This window comes from Sesamum indicum, linkage group LG12, assembly GCF_000512975.1.
Source record: "Sesamum indicum cultivar Zhongzhi No. 13 linkage group LG12, S_indicum_v1.0, whole genome shotgun sequence".
Lineage (NCBI taxonomy): Eukaryota > Viridiplantae > Streptophyta > Magnoliopsida > Lamiales > Pedaliaceae > Sesamum > Sesamum indicum.
In genome coordinates this window covers 5617943-5633788 of record NC_026156.1, presented here as the reverse complement: position 1 = coordinate 5633788, position 15846 = coordinate 5617943, and the positions used below count along the sequence as shown (strand labels likewise).

At 37.0% G+C, this 15846-nt stretch overlaps 4 protein-coding genes across 4 annotated transcripts; 3 read left to right on the top strand and 1 right to left on the bottom strand.

Annotated features, from left to right (window-relative positions):
• On the top strand, nucleotides 147–2141 carry LOC105175932 (berberine bridge enzyme-like 15). The gene has a single exon (XM_011098581.2). It carries the CDS (start codon nucleotides 320–322, stop codon nucleotides 1946–1948), a length of 1629 nt encoding a protein of 542 aa, XP_011096883.1. The 5' UTR covers nucleotides 147–319; the 3' UTR covers nucleotides 1949–2141.
• On the bottom strand, nucleotides 2896–6051 carry LOC105175803 (dihydroceramide fatty acyl 2-hydroxylase FAH1). Its single transcript, XM_011098396.2, has 7 exons — nucleotides 5816–6051; nucleotides 4903–4973; nucleotides 4453–4545; nucleotides 4107–4303; nucleotides 3832–3937; nucleotides 3358–3504; nucleotides 2896–3202 (listed from the first exon to the last, which is right to left on the bottom strand). The coding sequence occupies exons 2-7, from the start codon at nucleotides 4951–4953 to the stop codon at nucleotides 3083–3085; spliced, it is 714 nt and encodes a 237-aa protein (XP_011096698.1). The 5' UTR covers nucleotides 4954–4973; nucleotides 5816–6051; the 3' UTR covers nucleotides 2896–3082.
• On the top strand, nucleotides 7609–8677 carry LOC105175931 (putative germin-like protein 2-1). The gene is made up of 2 exons (XM_011098580.2): nucleotides 7609–7789; nucleotides 7901–8677. Exons 1-2 carry the CDS (start codon nucleotides 7672–7674, stop codon nucleotides 8437–8439), a joined length of 657 nt encoding a protein of 218 aa, XP_011096882.1. The 5' UTR covers nucleotides 7609–7671; the 3' UTR covers nucleotides 8440–8677.
• Nucleotides 11125–13499, top strand: LOC105175802. The gene has a single exon (XM_011098394.2). It carries the CDS (start codon nucleotides 11633–11635, stop codon nucleotides 13064–13066), a length of 1434 nt encoding a protein of 477 aa, XP_011096696.1. The 5' UTR covers nucleotides 11125–11632; the 3' UTR covers nucleotides 13067–13499.

Genomic DNA, 15846 nt, shown 5'->3' with positions numbered 1-15846 from the left:
ATTTCCGCTACATAAGAGGCTCCTTTAAGCAACAAATCGGCAGAAATTGATCATTGGAAGGCAAGAAATGTGCATGTATGAAAAGGAAACCTCAAAGCTGTGGTGAGAACATGGCCAAAATTTTGCAACTTACTAATGACATTTTTTCTATCCTGTTCATGCGAGGCACCTCCATAAGAAGTGTTCAAATCTTCAGCCTGACGTTCACATTATGTCACAGAGTCATCAGGAATGAGACCTTAAAATCCATAAATAGGAGGACTTCTGTCTTTCTGTCCTAAACACAAAACAAAGATAATCATCCCAGGAAGTAAGCATTATGGGATCTTCAAGCTCCTTCATTCTTACATTACACATAGCAATTCTTGCATGGGCTTCATGCGCTGCTTCACAACCAGTTCAAGAAAGATTCTATCAGTGCATTACTCTAAATTCCGAGCTCTCCATCCCATTTTCAGAAGCCTTTTCCGCCCCTGAAAATGCTTCATTTAGCACAATCCTAGAATCTTCTGCCCAAAACCTGAGGTGCCTGGTTCCATCTGTCCCTAAGCCTCAACTAATCTTCACACCTTATATAGAAAACCATGTTCAGGCTGCAGTAATTTGTGCGAAAGAGCTAGGAATCCAGCTAAGAGTTAGAAGTGGAGGCCATGACTATGAAGGCTTATCTTACAGGTCGGAAATGGATGAACCTTTCATCGTCTTGGACCTATCAAAACTCCGGTCTGTCAGAGTAGATATGCAGGACAACAGCGCATGGGCTCAGGCCGGTGCGACAATTGGAGAACTTTATTACAGGATTTCACAGAAAAGCAAAACTCATGGCTTTCCTGCTGGCCTTTGCTCCAGCTTGGGAATTGGAGGACACATAACTGGAGGAGCATACGGTCCCATGATGAGGAAATATGGCCTTGGAGCCGATAATGTCATTGACGCACGAATAGTTGATGCCAGCGGCAGAATTCTTGATAGGGAGTCTATGGGAGAAGATCTTTTCTGGGCTATCAGAGGTGGCGGAGGAGCTAGCTTCGGGATTATACTCGCCTGGAAGGTGAGGCTGGTCCCAGTTCCAGCAACTGTCACAGTATTCACTGTTCCAAAGACTTTGGAACAAGGCGCAACTAAGATTCTATACAAATGGCAACAAGTTGCTGACAAAATTGATGAAGATCTCTTCATCAGAGTCATCATACAAGTGGCTGCTGGTTCTCAAAAGGGCGAGAAAACTGTGCAAACTCTGTATAATGCATTATTTCTTGGAAGAGCAGATAGACTGCTCCAGGTGATGGAAGAAAGCTTCCCTGAACTAGGATTGACGCGAAAAGATTGCATCGAAATGAGCTGGATTCAGTCTTTGCTCTATATTGCTGGTTACCCAAGTAATACACCCCCTGAAGTTTTGCTTCAGGGGAAATCTTTATTCAAGAACTACTTCAAAGCCAAATCAGACTTTGTGAAAGAGCCCATTCCAGAAAACGGGCTCGAAGGGCTATGGAAAAGGCTTATGGAGGAAGATTCACCATTGATGATATTTAATCCTTATGGTGGGATGATGAGTAAGATTTCAGAATCTGAAATCCCTTTCCCTCATAGAAAAGGTGTCATCTTTAAAATCCAATACCTGACCATTTGGAACGATGACAAACCCGAGTCTGCAGCCAAGCACATCGACTGGATTCGGAGGCTGTACAATTACATGGCTTCTTATGCTTCCATGTTCCCCAGAGAAGCCTATGTGAACTACAGGGATCTCGATTTAGGAACGAACAGAAACAGCACAAGTTTCATACAAGCAAGTTCATGGGGTTCCAGATATTTCAAGGACAACTTTAACAGACTAGTCAGTGTGAAGACAAAGGTTGATCCTGATAATTTCTTCAGACATGAACAGAGCATACCAACTCTTCCCTTGATGGATGAGAGAAGAGGGAAGAGTATGATCCACTGAAGCACAATTTGCTAGTCATTAAGATATGCTATTGCTATACATGAGGATCTATAAGTTTGTTGCCTCATATTCTAGTGTGAAAATTGTTTTACATTTAAGTTCTGTATTTGCCTCTTTGATCATCTCACTTGGGTGTAATCTAAACTTGTTGTAGCTATTTTCTGTGTTGGAGTCTGTCTGTTAAGTAGGTTTACTTCTCTGTTACAAATCTCAGCTCTTACAATCATAAAATTTGGTAAATATTACAACCTTCTTGCCAAGAAATATGATGGAGGTGAATATTGAGAGGCAGCCCATTTCACTGCAGAAGAAAATAACAGTAAAACAAATATAATTTGGTGAAGAGAATTTTGTATTACTCCGACCAAGTGTAAGAAATTGGAGCACTTCAATTTTGATATAAAATTGCTAAATTAAGGAATCTCATTCCCTAACATAAAACACCTCGCACACCACATGGGGGCTGTTGCATCTGTGGTAGATTGTTCAATTACAACCCATCACTTATAGTCATATTGCAGCAATTAGATAATTTGGCCTTTTCTCTAGTTTAATTTATTCTCTCTATAACATCATAAAGGAAACAGATGGGGGGATGTTTCATCTGGCAATAGATGGGAATCAACTTCAAGGTGATTTTGCCACATGCAGCTGTCAAAGTTTTGGCTTTTCATGGGCGACGGTAGAAGTTGGATATTTTCTAATGGTACTGGCATTCCAGGTAGAACCCTTTTTCTTGAGAGACCATACAGATTTGCCAGGAAAGATTACATCCGATGCACCAGCCATATTTCTGTCATATTTACATCCATTGAGATCTCCTTCGAAACTGTTAAGTGCTTCTTTTTCCGTTTTCTGGTTTTCTTTTCTTTAGGAACTTATTTAATAAGTGGAAGTTCGAATAAAAAAAAATAGTATACATTACACCCATTCGCTAAACAAGCATCTAGGAAGAAATGATAGCTAAACAACTCCACAATAAATTATACAAACAACGAACCGTATAATGGATCCATAATCATCAATTGTGCATTTTTGCCAAGAAACACAGCGTACATTCTAAAGCTGGAGCAAAATGGTCGATAAGAAAAGCTTTTGAGAAGCTGTTTCATGACATGAAACTCAGCAGAAAAATCATCTACTCTTCTCGGTCAATTTTGACGGAGGTAGGGTTCCAAACACCCTGTCCCACAGCGAGGAAGTGATGCCAAATCCTTTATTCTGAACGCGGAAATGATGATTTAGATGATATTTCTGCATAACAGGAAAACAAAGTCAATATCAGCGGAACACTAAGGAAAAAACCGACTCCTTCCAGGATGCTGTTAATTATTTTGGGCTACTTCTGGAGTTTGAAATGGCCATCAAAAATTCAAAATCATTGTATGACAACATTTACAGCTTATTACCTTGAGGCTCTTTGGAATTCCACTGGTTGGCTGCCCATGGTGCACATAGTAATGAGTTACATCATACATTACATAACCAAGTAGACCACCACCAAATATAGCAGGAGCAGTGGTAGGAGTGGATATTAACTTTATCAAATTCCAGAACTGCAATCAACGATAGCAAGCAAGTTAAATTTTGGAATTGCAAAGCAAAATAATTTGTAAAACAAGCACAAATTTCGTATTCTGGTTGGTTTCAGACCAGTTTTTAATACAAGTCAGCCACGATGTGCAGAATAAAGTTGTCAGTTCACAAACTAGTGACTAAAGATCTGCTGAGCTGAAAGTGAAATTTGTTTCAAGACCCATTAACATAAAGAGCGACCAAATATATCATTAGCAGCTACAGGACCATAGATGGAAAAGGTGAGAATGGTTTTGATACCTATAAAGATAAGAATTAATGCCACAAAAACATGGATAGAGACATACTGGAAATAAAAGAACGGCAGTGGCAGCAGGAGGGAAAACAAGGCGTAGACCATCCATTGGGTGCTTGTGATGACAACCGTGAAGAAGATAATGAATCGTGTTACCCCTGCAAGTTACCGGAAGTATTTAGTGGAGATGACAAAACAAAGGAAAATCTGGAGTGCAAACAGCCAGAGATCAAAGTAAGACTCCAAAATCACAAGCCCATGCAAAACACTCAGAGAAATAAGGATAGGAGAGGAGAGAGCAAGAGATAAGTGTAAAAGAAAGCTAACCAATAACTCTTGGTCTTAATATGGAAAAGGAAGCGATGGAGGGTATATTCGATCAATGTCCAGGCAAAAACACCAAAGGCTGTCATCATTGCCACCTGAGGAATTGTATGACCCAAATAAATGGACCTTGAGAGGGAGCACCCAACGACCGGGAGCCAGATAAGAGGAATAACCCACCATTGATTGCGGGTCAGAAACTGTTTGAAGAAAGATTCAACAAATGAATAATTTATGAAATCGCCTGGAAAACCATTAAAAGCGATGGCAAAACAAAACTTCTTCATGGTGATTGATGACATGGATGCCAGTGTCTGGGGCGGGCACAAAGTAAGTAGAAGATTAATACCTCCCAGAAATCACTTTCAAAAAATCGAGGACCCTCTTTGCTAACAATGGGCTGGTGGACCCACTCCTGATAATCCTCACCAAGATGGCCAACCTATGAAAGTTCAAACAATTTGTATCAGGATGTGAACGCACAGAATGTGACATGTGTATTACAAGAAGAATTCTATCAAAAAGGGTTAAAAATCAAAATACTTTTGCGAAGTCAAGAGACGTGAGGCATGAACAAAAAAGAATCATTTACTTCCAAATCTCAAACCAAACCATTTTTCGTGGTGGAATTGTTCATTTATAGCATCAAAGAAACAGTCAGTCTTAGATTCTAGGTGAACGATCCGAACACTTCAGACTTGAATAGTGGAGCGTTCAGACCAGAAAATAATCAAGAAGCCATCCATTAGGATATAAAACCATCCATGAATAATACACTTTAAAACAGCATCAGTGTTACCTGGAACACAAGAGGTTTATTCAAGTCCACGGTGAAGCCCTGAGCCACCATATTGGTACCAGAAAGTGTGACTGTTAAAGCAAAAAGAAACTATAAAATCGGCAACCAATCACAACACACCTACCAAAATTAAGCTTCTATATGCTATATGAGCATTTCATGGGTCTCACGAGATGCATAATGAAAAAATTGAGGAAAAGAAGTTTTAACAACACAGGACATCATTGGGTACGTCTAGCCTTAACTAGGTAACAAAGAGCACTATCACCGCGAAAAAACAGAACAGGAAAAGTCAAGTCATCAATAAGTTAAATAACCTTTGCCCTTTCTCTAGAAACCTTGTTTCGTATGATTTACTCTGGAAATTATGAATAGACGACAATGAGTATCGACATAAGAATAAGCAAATCACGCCATCAATTGCATTCAAGAAAAGCCTAAACCATCTCATCATGTCAAACTTTTGAAAACATTGTAGTGGGACATGTGAATGTGAAGTCTCTTTCCCATTAAGAACTTGTGAATCGTGCCCCTGCCCTTACCAATCTAGATAATTTGAATTCGAAGGGCCTTTCCCAAGGAAGAACTTTCTGCATTATGGTAAACAGAACACAGTAGACTATCGTGTCCAAATCTTCAAAAGCCATATCTCCATTCGCCAAATCCATTCGAGAAATAGACTGACAACAAGCTTTCTTGACAAGAAAACCCAATTTCTTTGATCAAGATTCACGCGTTACTTGAAAACGATACATTGACCAAAAATAAGTTTAAAGAATTCCCGGGCTTAAAATCTGATCCACACAGCAAACAGCAGAAAACCCAATTGGAAACGCGCAACAAAATCACAGATCCAATACTTAAGAAAAACAAGGCAAGTTTTTTGATAGAAGAATCTTGAAAAGACACTAACCCAGAGCAATGCGAGTCGATGTGTTTTAGTTTCAGGGCGAGAGAGTGTTCTCGCACCGCCCTGGAGGAGTGAAGAAGTTGAGACACACACTTCACAGCGCTGCTCCTTGAGAACACAGTGACTGTGAGAAGCGAGATTTAGGTGGGAATTTGTAATAAACAACAAACGATGGGATGGGCAAAAAAGTGTTGAATCAACTACACAACACAGTAGAGAGAAAGAGGGGTGAGGAGTTTGGGGGGGAAGATCCTGGCCGCACATCTGAAGGAATCGATCAGCAGATATTCACGTTGGATTCTAACGGTTGCCAGCCTGGCGGGTCCACCTTCACAACTCATATTTACTTCATCTGATGTTGACACTAATAACTTTCTTAATTTTATTTTTCTTTTATTTTTCAACTCATTTGACCCCTTTTGACTTTAGTACTCATCATTCCAATATTCAAAATTAATATTGCATCTTATATTATACTATGTATGTACATATATATATATATATATTAAATTATAATTAATATTATGCCCTTTATTTACATAATATCTATATATATTATTAAATGCAATTCAAATTATTATTGATTAAAAAAAATAGATGGCCGCACCCCATAGGCAACCTAACTTCCACATGCAGTGAACCCAATTAGTTCGGGGTGATGTTCTTATTGCTAAAAATAGCATATAAATATAATTTAAAATACGAACATCAAATCGAAATTGAAGCCAGTTTCTCTCCTCACATATATATATATATATATTGGATTCAATAGTTTTCTCTTTTCAAACAGATAATCATTCAATTTTTAATAACATTATACCTAAAAATCAATAAATTTTAATCAAATTATACGTCTAATAAAATAAACTAGTGTAAAAAATAAATACCCTCATTTAAATGTATAATGGAAGCGGGTATTGTATAATGGACAGGCCCATTATTACACAAAATAAGAAACTGGATCCGGAAATTGGGTCGGGCAGGGGAGGCCCTACTTTTAATTTTTTCAATCTATGATCCACTTATCAAGTTTCCATCAAAATAAAGAATTAATTCCAAGCGAATATATGGGAAGAGTGATTTTTTATTTAGCATAAATAAGAAATATTTACTAATTTAATAGTTAAAGCTAAAAAATGCTAGAGATTAGGAACCAGTGATGAAAAGGTCAAAGTTAATATTAGCATTGATTAATTACTAGAGATGGTTTGTGGTTGTTGAAATGGATGGAATTATACAAATTAAATTTGCTCGAATCAAATCAATCATATAAAAAATATGATATATTTATCATTATTTTTCCTGAACTGTAAATTAATTATATAACAAATATAATGTATTTATCATAATTTTTTATTTTAATGCGATAGAATTTGATATGGAGTTAGAATATTTCAAGATGAAAAAGCATGCAGGCGGGGATGGAGTCGTAATTGGGTCATGATATTTTACGTTGTCTGCCACGTCCGCTTACATACTTACATTTGAGTTGAGGGGTTTAGGAGGACCTTGTCCTAAATGCACATGAAGACTTGGTATATCAAAACTTTATAATTGCACCACCCAATTCTTTTATCAGAAAATTGAGCCGTAATCCAATTACACTGCTCGCGCGTTGAACCATTCAGACAATGTTTAATTCTGGAAGGAACAATAGTGGACGACAGAAGCATGATGTAGGAATCATGAGACGGCCGAAGATGATCGCTTCTACCTGACTTGGTCTTCAGTACTTGTTATCAACTCACCATGCAGCTGATGCCTACACTCTATATATATTGTTCATCAACCATATATATATATACAGCTACTCTCAGTCTCTACCTACATAATCATCACTCATATCAAAACATTTAAAAATGGCAAATTTAATACTATCCCTCTCTCTTGTAGTAATAACTTGGAGCTCTCTTGCCTTAGCCCATGAACCTTCTCCTCTTCAAGATTTTTGCGTCGCAGACTTCAACGCTGCTGCAGGTTTCAATATATATATATATATATATATATATATATATTCAAGATGATTAATTATTTCATGTAGGTAAGTAGTCACAATATTTGGTAATTTGTGTGGTGTTGTTTTTGCAGTGAGAGTTAATGGGTTTGCCTGCCTAGACCCTAAGCAAGTGACCCCTGATCACTTCCTTTTTAGAGGGCTTAACATACCTGGAAACACCTCAAATCCCCTCGGCTCCTTCATAAACCGCCCAACCGTGCTCGAAATTCCGGGCCTCAACACCCTCGGCATCTCCACCGTGCGAGTCGACTACCGTCCTGGAGGAGTGGTTCCGCCCCACCGCCACCCTCGAGCTTCCGAGATATTGACGGTGCTGGAGGGCACTGTGCTCGTGGGCTTCGTCACGTCCGACCCGGAGAACAGGCTGATTTCCAAAGTCCTTCAAAAGGGAGACGTGTTTGTTTTCCCCTTGGGGCTTGTTCACTTTCAGCAAAACGTTGGGCAAGGGAATGCCGTCACAATCGCATTTTTAAGCAGCCAGAATCCTGGTGTTATCGCCATCGCTAATGCGGTTTTCGGTTCGGATCCGGCAATAAACGCTGATGTATTGGCCAAGGCGTTCCAGGTTGATAAGTCGATTATCAATAAGCTGCAAGCTGCGCACAATTAGTTTGATATTTTATGTCTTATTTAATTCTTTTATTATTGATTACAAGAAGATACAGATGTGTAAATTGTAGCAGCATGAGAAGAAACAAATGTTGCTCCAACCACTCCTCTGTAAAACCAAAATATATGTAATGTCTGCTCTTTAGTTTGTTGTTCGTTGAAAAGTGTCTGTCTTTAATAATTAGGCATGCGGGATTATCACTTAATTTTCAAATCTATTAATTTGATTTATATACAGGCATTGTGAACCTGGAGCCCCATAGAGGTAGATTAACAGTCAACACCTAGTTATATATGCACATAATTTTATTAATATTATTATTTTCCCAATTTTGTTTTTATATGTTAAAAATTGCTTGATCAATAGAAAAGTATTTTTGGGCTTATAAAAAAATGATGTAGTGGCATGAATACTATGATTGTGAGTCTTTATAGCAGTATAGATAATGTTAAACTAAATGGATGTAAATCAAAAGAAATTTAAACTTGTATACTCCCATCCATCCATCCATCCATCCATCCATCAACATCATAAACTTAATTAGGTTATGAATATGATTTAGCTAGGGGGTTGGGTCCTGCAATCCCATTTACGCCTGCTTTCTGCGCTTCCCTCTATACCTTGTCTATTTGTATTCATCATGGCCCCAAAACCCATTGATGATGAGTGAATAGGGAAACGAGGCGTATATGTATCAGATGTGGAAGAAAGAGGGTGGGGTCCACAACACTCCATCCAACCCACCACTGGACTCATTAATGCTGTAAACACTTTCCAATACTATATACAACACTAGTAGTAATAGCAGTGGCTCATGAACACAAATGCAATTAATCAACAATATTTATTAATTACCCTAACACCAAACACCAAACACCAAACACAATTATCAAAAGTGTCTATATAACATGCAATGCAACAGTGCTTATAAAATTTTCAAAATATTTTATACAATTCGACAGTTGGATGTCGTGATCAGTTTACAAGCTCTTTACAAGGGTAAGGAGTTTCCAGATGATTTATTTTTAAAACTTTAATAGATTTCTTCAATTGTAATCATATTATAAAAGTACCATTTCTAACCTTTGATAAGTTTCACACTCTAATTTGATGCAAACAGTGTAAGAATTCATTTATAAAATAAAATCTTATAAGATGTACAAACTCATAAAATATTTTAAATAAATTTAACCAAACACCACGTTAATCGGATCTGACTTAGTATTTTTTTATTTTTTATTTTTGAAATAGTAGTTTGTAAAATAAAATTATAAGGTTAGCATTGTAAGAAAGTGTGTATATAAATGAATAGGATGGGTGCAAAATGGAAGTTACAGTATTGTAAAGTAGTAATTGCATAGAGAAAAACGTGGTAATTGGAGTGGGGCATGAGAAGCAACAGTTACATATTTGAGTTGAAATGAACATCAGATGCATCCATTGCTTTTCATTTACTTCATCACTCTTCTCTGCTCCAATATTCACTTCCCATTCAAAGACATCTGTTCTCAAATCGGCATGAAGCACGCGCTACCCTCTCTCTCTCTCTCTCTCCCTCTCCACCTATTTAACAAAATAATTAGTTACATTTATTATTTTTCTACTTATATACTAAAGTGTCTTTTCTCATTTTTGAAAAACATAATTCCCGTGATGCTTTTTGTCTTTTAATTTCATATTATATATATATATATATAAATGTGTAAGATAGCGACATCCCACGCCAAACTGAAATTAAATTACAATTGCGGATCTTGGTTGGACTGAAAATGACAAACTTGTGGATTATTTTTAATTAATCAGCTAAAGATCAAATGTTGGTAAAGGAGATAAAGGAGGAAAAGAGAAAAGAAGAAAGGAGCCAATCATCGATTTACATCACTTTTGGATTTGTGTGTGTTTTTTTTCCCTTTGCCCCACAATGAATAATTAATTAAAACGTTTGTGTTCTATACTTTTTTTTTTCTTTAATAATATCGAAATATCGGTGTGTTTTTTTAAACTTTATTACAAGAAATCATTTGATATTTTTATATACAAATTTTACAATTACATGTTCTGTAACTATTATTATTATTATTATTGTCTTTTAATCATTTATTGACTTTGGAGGAGTGGGAAACCTCAATAATCAAGACAATGATGGGATGCCGCATTAATTTGAAAACTACAATGATTTCTACTGCGACCATCCTAGTTAGACTTTAATATATTAATCCAAATATATGGAATAAAATGAAAATTAGTTACTAACCTTGTTGACATTATCAAAATAGAAAAAATGCATAAAAAATGTAAGATATTTCTCTGTATTTCTTAAAATAAAAATAAATTATTTCATTTTAAAAAATACAAAGAGAGAAGTTGAATTTGTTTTGTCACAACAAAAAAATAATTTATTCATTTATAATATTAAAGAAGATAAATTACATTCCATGGTTGTGTAAGGCAATTAAATTATGAGAATGAGGCGGACAATTTCCTTGATTACTCGGTGTAAGCTACAGCAGGCGCGCTACCGACAACGATACCAAGACAGATGTCCATTAATTTCTCCGATGGATGATGAGCACAGTTGAAACAGTTCCCACGCGCAATTACATTTACACCTCTCTCTTTCTCACTATAAATTCCTATTTTGGTTAACAGTTTTTTCTTACCGTCCTTGTGATACATAGGGTTAAATAGTCAAAGATCCGCCCTTTTTATATATACGACAGTGCAATAATTAAGATTTAAGATCAAGAACGAGGTAGGAAGGAGAGAGAGAGAGTTGTTCCTATTGCTATTTCTCGTCAATATAATCCTTTCTTTCCAAGCGCTTCACCTCTCTAGAACCCTTCCACCAAGATTTCGTTGATTCCGAGTGGGGGGTCTTGATTGTTTATACAGATACAGATTTGATCTTCTTTCTTTATTAGTTCTTACTAAAATATTTTCCTTCCTTTTTATGCTCTCCCACATGTATGTTCCAACGTCGCAAACCTTCAAGAAGGGGTTTTGGGCTGAAATTCACCCTGAATATATGGAAAGAGAAGGAACCCTAAAGTTATCTTTCCCAGAGTTTTCAAGATCTTGAAATCGGATTTATCAAAACCCTTTTGTTCTCAAAATGTTGTAGCATAGCCATCGGGTTCAATCGATCCAATCTCACTTTATTTTTTCGCTGTTGGATCGCGCTTTTGTTGGCATCATGGCTTTCCCATGGAAGAAGGTGAAGAGCACAAGAATTTCTCAATTGGTGAACGATCATCTGCACAACTCTCAGAAGCGGCGCGACGGCTCTTCTCTTGTGGTGGAGACCGGGTTTCCGACCTCGCTGGTTGATCTTTTCATGAAAAATCGTGGAAAATTGAAAAAACCATCCAAGAAAAAGCGTCAAAGCCACCCAATTGCACCCCTCAATGATGCTAGTGATCCGGCAGTTGCAGGATCGCCAACCGTTTTCTTCTCCCCTCTGCCATCAACTTCGCCTATAATTTCTCCGTCTAGTGCGGGATCTCCTACTCCTATGCACGCCCCTCTGCCTTGTGCTTCGCTTTCTGGGGATGCCAGTGAAACTCTAGCTGTGGGATCGAGTGATAATGGTTCCTTGATTGGTGTAGATGAGAGGGAACTTGGTGCTGATACAGCAGCGGATGCAGTTGGGGTTTTGTTGATGGTTCTAAAGATGTTCTTGGTAGTGGTTTTGGCGTTGGGGACGAAGAGATTGACAGTGAGCTTCACCATCTCGGCGTTCTTGTTATTTTTCCTGGAGTATGCTGGGAAACATATGTGCCGGTTGTTGAAGCCGTGTTTAGAGGCCAAAGGAGTGTTAAGGTCCATGGTGCAGAGGGTCCGAAGAATGTCAAGATTCAAGGAGGCTAACTTAGGTGCGAATAATGGTCGGGTTTTGATGACAGAGGTGCAGCAAGTGCACCCTTCAAAGTCTGGTTCTTCTTCTCTGAAGAGCTCTGGATTTAGCTGCCCGGATCAAGAAATTGAAGTTGCAGAACCAAAGGGTTATTTGGTGAGGCATGCCGATGAAATTCAATTGGAGAACGAGATAGTGGAAGAGTCCTGTTATAAAGGGAGATTGGGATATCAAGAAATTGGATTGAAGGAGGGGGTGATGGAGAAAGAAGAGTCTATATGTGAATTGGCAGATATGAAAAGGAAATCCCGGAGAGCTAAGATAAAATCGAAGATGAAGAAATTTGTTCCAAAGAAATTAAGACATTCAAGACACAACGACCCTCAAAGGAATGAACTTGTAAAAGAAGATACTGTTTCCTTGTGTGGTGAACAACAAGAAGCAGATCAATGCAAGGATGATAGGGAATCGGAGAGTGGTACTGGATTTTCATCCATTTCAAGTGGAAGATACGAAGAGGAAGCTGGCACGAGCTCCATTTCTGCTTTTGGTGGATCACCGGAGGTTAATGATGAAGCAAGTGGAAAGAGCCAAGAGAAAGGCGAGGAAGCTGAAGCTGAATCCGCACCAGCTCGGAGATATTTGGTTCTTTGTCTAATCGTCCTCATCGGACTCATCGGAGGCCGGGGATTAGCACTTGTGCTAACCTTATCATGGTGCCTGGTGTTGAAATTAGGTGAAAAACTAGCAAGATACAGGAAGGTGCCTATATAATCAGGTCTCTTAATCATAAAACTGGTTAAGAATATATTGGATGCAGTTGTTCATACAGACATCTCATTTAACCTTTTGTTCTTTGCTTCTTGTGAAGTTCTCTTTCACCTCAGACCGTGTTGTGGAAGTTGTCTTTTAGTCTTTTAGATATACAGGATGATGTTACATGTTTTGCTGGCAAACTGAGTTGAGGTTGTTGTGCCTTGACCTGTAAAGTTTTTATATATAAAAGCAGGTTTTAACCGAGTTGGGAACACTGCAGTTGATGAATTCTCTGCTGTGTTTGTCCTGAATCTTGAACTGCACGATTATGAATCTTTTCGGACAGAGTCTTGAAGATGTTAAAGAATAAATGTAGACTGAGGTTTTGGAAACTTGTGTGTGGTTGAGAATGGCAATAGTGGCTGTAAAGTTGCTTTCTCTTGTTTTTTCAGTTTAGCCTTGTGTCTGTCATCTCATCTATCCACTTCTTCCCTCTATAGAAGAATAGATAACATTGGTTTGTTGGTGTGTGCTCTTGCTTTTTGTATGTATGCCACTTGTGCGACTCTGCCTAACTGTATGGTCGCTGACACTACTAAAAAGTGAAAAACTTTTAATTAATAACCCTTTGGTTGATTTGAGTCGTGAATCACGCTTCGCATTTATTGATCATTTCTTCTGTACGCATCTGATCTGCCGTGATATTTTGGGTTTTGGCTTTGATGCTGTCTTCTAGTAATGGTATAGGAACTGTTTGCAAATTTATCTTTATTTTTTTTTTTTAATGATGAAAAAAGTAGTGTGAAAAACGTTTCAAATTTAGATGTAGTCAGAATTGGAAGTATTTGAAAATAAGAAAAAAGGACACGTTATAATATATGCCTGGTGCTGGTGCTGGTGCGTGGACCAAGTTTGTAATGATTTGGTTATGGCGCATAAAGTGGGTAGGGAGCAGGAGGCTACTCATTTGACTAGACCAGAGTGTTGTGTGTTGATTGACTTCACTTGAGTGGAGTATCTCTCTTTAAGTTTTTGGGTCACACTCCCATAATTCATTTTTTAAATGTATTACTCATGTTAACATTAACTATAAATTTTATTTTATTTGTTTTTAATAAGTGATTTTATAGCTTATGTTCAAATTAAATTATAACGAATTCTTTTAAAATTCAACATATATAATTATAATATTCTTTTATTATTTAAAAAATTATCAATAACCCATGTTGTTGACATCCTCCAACAATCATTTCAATCGAAATATATTTTGAATAAATGTGCTATAACTGTTGATTTTCACGCTCCACATCAATTACCATTGATGGTATCTTTTTGACAATATAAATCAAATATTGCACGAAAATATTGATTTAAATACAGACCATTTTTACAGTATACAGTAAACTGTAATTTTATTATATGACTTAAGTAGTTTCGATAAGTATAAATTTGTAAGCATTTTATTTATTTATTTATTTTTGGGATAAGTGGTTTTAGAAATTCATGGGCTTAGATAAAAGGAAACATTCAAAATAAGCCCATGAGGCGAGTGGGAATACATAAGTACACATTTCAGCCCACTGGGTTTGGCCCAAAATTAATTTAGCCCAAATCCAATTACAGAACCTTATACCATATCAGCCCAATAGGCCCACCACAATAATATATTAAACAAAAAGAGAAAGAAATCCAACCTGTCGAATGGATGATCTTATTCTTGTCGATACAATAATAACTAGCGTATGATTTGTGCTGTGTATAATTTAATTTAATTATAATTATATGTTGGATCAGAATAAAAAATTGACGATTAACTTCTTATTGTGGGATTTATAGATTTTTTTATATTTAAATTAAAATTAATCAAATTAAATCAATACAATATATTATATTTATTATATAATTAATAAATAATTTAAAATTTAGCTCTACTCGATTCGAATTCTAGATTTTTCGGGATGTAAATTAATCCACATCACTTTGATGTATATATTGATTGCATCCATTTATTTACAAGACTAAAAAAATATATTTTTACAAGCAAGTCAAATACGTACACCCTATCACATTATAAAACTCTCAATACCACTATAAATACCCCATATATTATTTTTTTAAAAAAACTACTATCCATTGATTTGACAACAAACTATACACTCTCTCACAAAAATTATCTCTCTATACTCAATTTTCACCTAGTGAATCGTTGTGCTGAAAGTAAAACTCCTGTTCCATCCTCGCATTAAAATCATAACTACAACATTGGCGTCGTCTATCCCGGAATTGAGAATGCAAACCAAGTCCTCAGTTCGCAATGTTCACGAGGTGGACACCAACCAAGAAACGCAAGTGAATAGAGTAGGTCAAGCTTCACGACGTGAACAATCACCATCCCATGAACAAACCACGCTCAATAGAGAAGTCATGCCATTCCATGAACAAGCTCTGCTCAATGGAGAAGGCATGCCACCCCATGAATAAGCCCCAACTCAGCCCCATGTAGAGCCACCTCCTCCAAGTGTTCTACCCCAAGAAGCAATGATACAACTGACACAAGAAATTTTATTGGCCTTAATACGTGATTCATTCACCTGAGCGACTGCACAAATCATGGCTCAATTTGTGAATTAACACCCGTCAATTCGCCCCTTCCTTCACCTTGCCGAAGTCGAGCATTATTCTCGAGTCTTGAGGAGGAAGAAGTTTAAATAAATAAAGTAGCTGTTACAACCACACAAGGACATAATAATAATAATAATATATTTAAAAAATACAAAGAAAGAAAGAAAAGTTCGGAA